General features: G+C 41.3%; 1 protein-coding gene across 1 annotated transcript in view; it reads left to right on the plus strand.

Moving 5' to 3' along the window:
• Positions 1–2,538, plus strand: part of LOC104402775 (transcription initiation factor TFIID subunit 1-like) — a gene marked incomplete at its 5' end in the record, with an annotated part of 8,317 nt that extends 5,779 nt beyond the window's left edge. The window contains 2 exons of the mRNA XM_010010744.1: positions 1,082–1,259; positions 2,322–2,538. Coding sequence (XP_010009046.1) covers positions 1,082–1,259; positions 2,322–2,538 — 395 coding nt within the window. The remainder of the gene's footprint in view (positions 1–1,081; positions 1,260–2,321) is intronic.
• Between the last annotated feature and the right edge of the window lie 510 nt (positions 2,539–3,048).

Raw genomic sequence — 3,048 nt, forward strand, 5'->3', positions numbered from 1 at the left:
AACGAAAAATCCAAACCACTACTGCTACCACCAATATTAATAATGATAAGGGAAATAACAAGGGAAAAGGACACAATCGCTCACCACCTGCTGACTGATACCCAGCCCGACCCGAGCAGCGATCTGGGCCTTCCGGGTGACTCCCCCCAGTTTCTATACTGGGCATGACGTGCTGTGGTGTGGAATAGCCCTTTGGCCAGTTTGGGTCAGGTGTCCTGTCTCTGCTTCCTCCCGGCTTTCCCTCCTCTCTGGCAGAGCATGAGACTGAGAAAGTCCTTGGTTGGAGTAAACATTACTGAGCAACAACTAAAACCATTGGTGTTATCAGCGTTGTTCCCAGACTGAAAGTCAAAACCACAGCCCTGCACCAGCTACTGAGAAGGAGACAAAATGACTGCTGTAGCTGAACCCAGGACAGTATGTCACATGGTCTAGCCGTCAAGAAGGAAGAGAGACCAAAGGACGAGAAAACTGGCTGAACATAAATGGAACTGAAAGCAAAGTGGAGTAGAAGTGCTCTAAGTACAGACACAAAAGAAAGCAGACTTAAGATTTGGTCAACTGCATTTCATAAAGTGAAACTGCACATGGTTCTGGAAAGACTAGAGACTATGATTTGGTGTGCAGAGCCAAGAATGGGCAGTTTATAAAAGCACAGCATTTAGTTTTATATGAAAGAGTGAAAAAAAGTATCAAGAACTGAAGAGGTGTCTGGAGGTTCTTCAGATTATTTCCATTTTACTGTAAAACTTCCTATGCAGAAAAGTTCATAGTGGAGAGTGGCAGTTAGTGGTGGCTTCTGAAAATTATTAGGGGCAAGGAAGGGGAAATTATTTGGAGTAGACAAGCAAATAAAGCCTTTTTGAGTAATGGTGGTTGTAAGATTGCTTTTGGGTAACATCAGAATTGGGCACGCAGTAAGCGGTATCACCTTCCAGATACCCTTTCTGCTGCCTTGTGGAGACCCTACTTTGTATACATGCCATACAGTCCATATTGTAGCCTTTAAACAAAGACAGTGGGTATGTAACTGACAGAACAAAACTGTTGATTTGTGATCAAACCTTACTTTATTACACAGCTATCCAACTGAGTGAGAGTGGCAGTGACTCTGATATAGAGCCTAATGCAATGAGACCTAAACAACCTCATGTTCTTCAAGAGAACACACGAATGGGCATGGACAATGAAGAAAGCATGATGTCTTATGAAGGAGATGGTGGGGAGACATCTCATGTTATGGAGGACAGTAATATCAGGTAATTAGAGCTGAAAATCCCTTCTCTTCAAGATTTCTGAACTGTTTATCATAAAAAGCTGAAGATTATCTCATTTCTTTTAATTTTTGTCACTGTTTTTAATGTTGCAGCCATTATTACCATAATTGCAATTTACTACTTACTGACAGAAATTCGATTTTGCTGTTAGATATTCACTAATAAAAACGTTAGTTAAATTAAAAAAAAAAGTATTTCTTAACAGATGATTTCCTGGACACAGTGATTTTTGAAGGCTAATAAAGGCTTTCTTAAGTTGTCTTGGAAACTGCAAGATGCCTTTGAAATTAAAAGATAACTCAGTTGATTAACTTCATGGGGTTTGGTTTGGTTTTTTTCTCTAAGAACAAGCATTTCCTTACTTGAAAAGAAACTGCTTGGTTGCAGTCCAAAAGAATAGGAGTATGCAGTCTGTATTTTGGAAAGAGGTCCATTATTAGAAAATGACAAGTACAGCATTGACTGGAGAGAACCTACTCTTCCTTCTCTGGCCATTCCACAGAGTATTAGCATGAGATTCTCTGGGTTTTGGTTTCTGGTTTTTTTTTTTCCTACTTGTGAAATTTAGTCCTTTAACGTTATTACTTGTTTTAATACTAATAGCATTACTTTAATGCTATTATTATGACATTTGCCCAATAAATGATCATAGAGGTAGCTATGCCAGGTCAGGCAAATGGTTAGTCCAGCCCAGTACCTTGGCAATAGTTAGCAGAAAATGCTAGAGAAGATGATGAGAACAGGCTGTCTACCTGCCTGTCCACAGGGAAGGTGATAGATGGAAGGTGTTGGAGCGATCTGTTTTTCCTGCTCTGTGTGTGTGTATCAGAGGAGGATGCGGATGCTGAGAGACAATTGTTTCATCTGGAGAACTGGGGGGTTTTTAAAAAAGCTGACCACTGGCAGTACTGAAGTGTGCAGTGGTTCTGAGTGTTCCACAAAGACTTCAAGCCAGGGAACTTTTACAGGAGTTAAATACAGAATTGTCGGTACCAGTAGATGATAAAAAACCATGGTATAATACGAGTATCTTCTTTCTTCCAGTTATGGCAGCTATGAAGAACCAGACCCAAAATGCAACACAAGAGATACAAGTTTCAGCAGTATTGGAGGGTATGAGATCTCAGAAGAGGAGGAAGAGGAAGAACAGCAGCGCTGTGGCCCTAGTGTATTGAGTCAGGTCCATCTGTCTGAGGATGAAGAAGACAGCGAGGACTTCCATTCCATGGCAGGAGACAGTGACCTGGACTCAGATGAATGAATTCCCCTTCCTGACTTGATGGTCATCCCAGTTTGGTATGAGGAACAGTATAGTGTGGACTGTATTAGCAAAAAGTAGGTTTTTCTAATGTAGTATTTTAATTACTTATAAAAACATGTGATGCGATTGAGTAACTGGTGAAAAGTTAAGCCTGGGACACGGCTGAGATTTTGGTTTGCTGTAGCCTGTGTAAGCTCCAGAATGATGACTTGTGTGGTTTGTTCTTCAGTTTTAGGTGAGTATTGATGTAAAATAATTTCTCACCACTGCTGACCTGTTGGATAAATGCACTTCTGTCAGGAGAAAAATGACTGCTTGGATTAAAATACCGGCCACTGATGACCTAGGAAATCCTAATTTCATAAAGGAAGGTTTTTCTCTGGGACCACAGCATGAGGGCCCCGGCAGGAGCCTTACCCCAGTGGCCCATTTTGAATGCGGCAGGACACGGCTGCCCTGTTTGTTTCATTTGAAGTTGCAGTTAGGCTGAGGAATCAGGATTTGGGCCTT

The sequence above is a fragment of the Nestor notabilis genome, unplaced genomic scaffold (assembly GCF_000696875.1).
Source record: "Nestor notabilis isolate BGI_N333 unplaced genomic scaffold, ASM69687v1 scaffold9633, whole genome shotgun sequence".
Classification (NCBI taxonomy): domain Eukaryota; kingdom Metazoa; phylum Chordata; class Aves; order Psittaciformes; family Psittacidae; genus Nestor; species Nestor notabilis.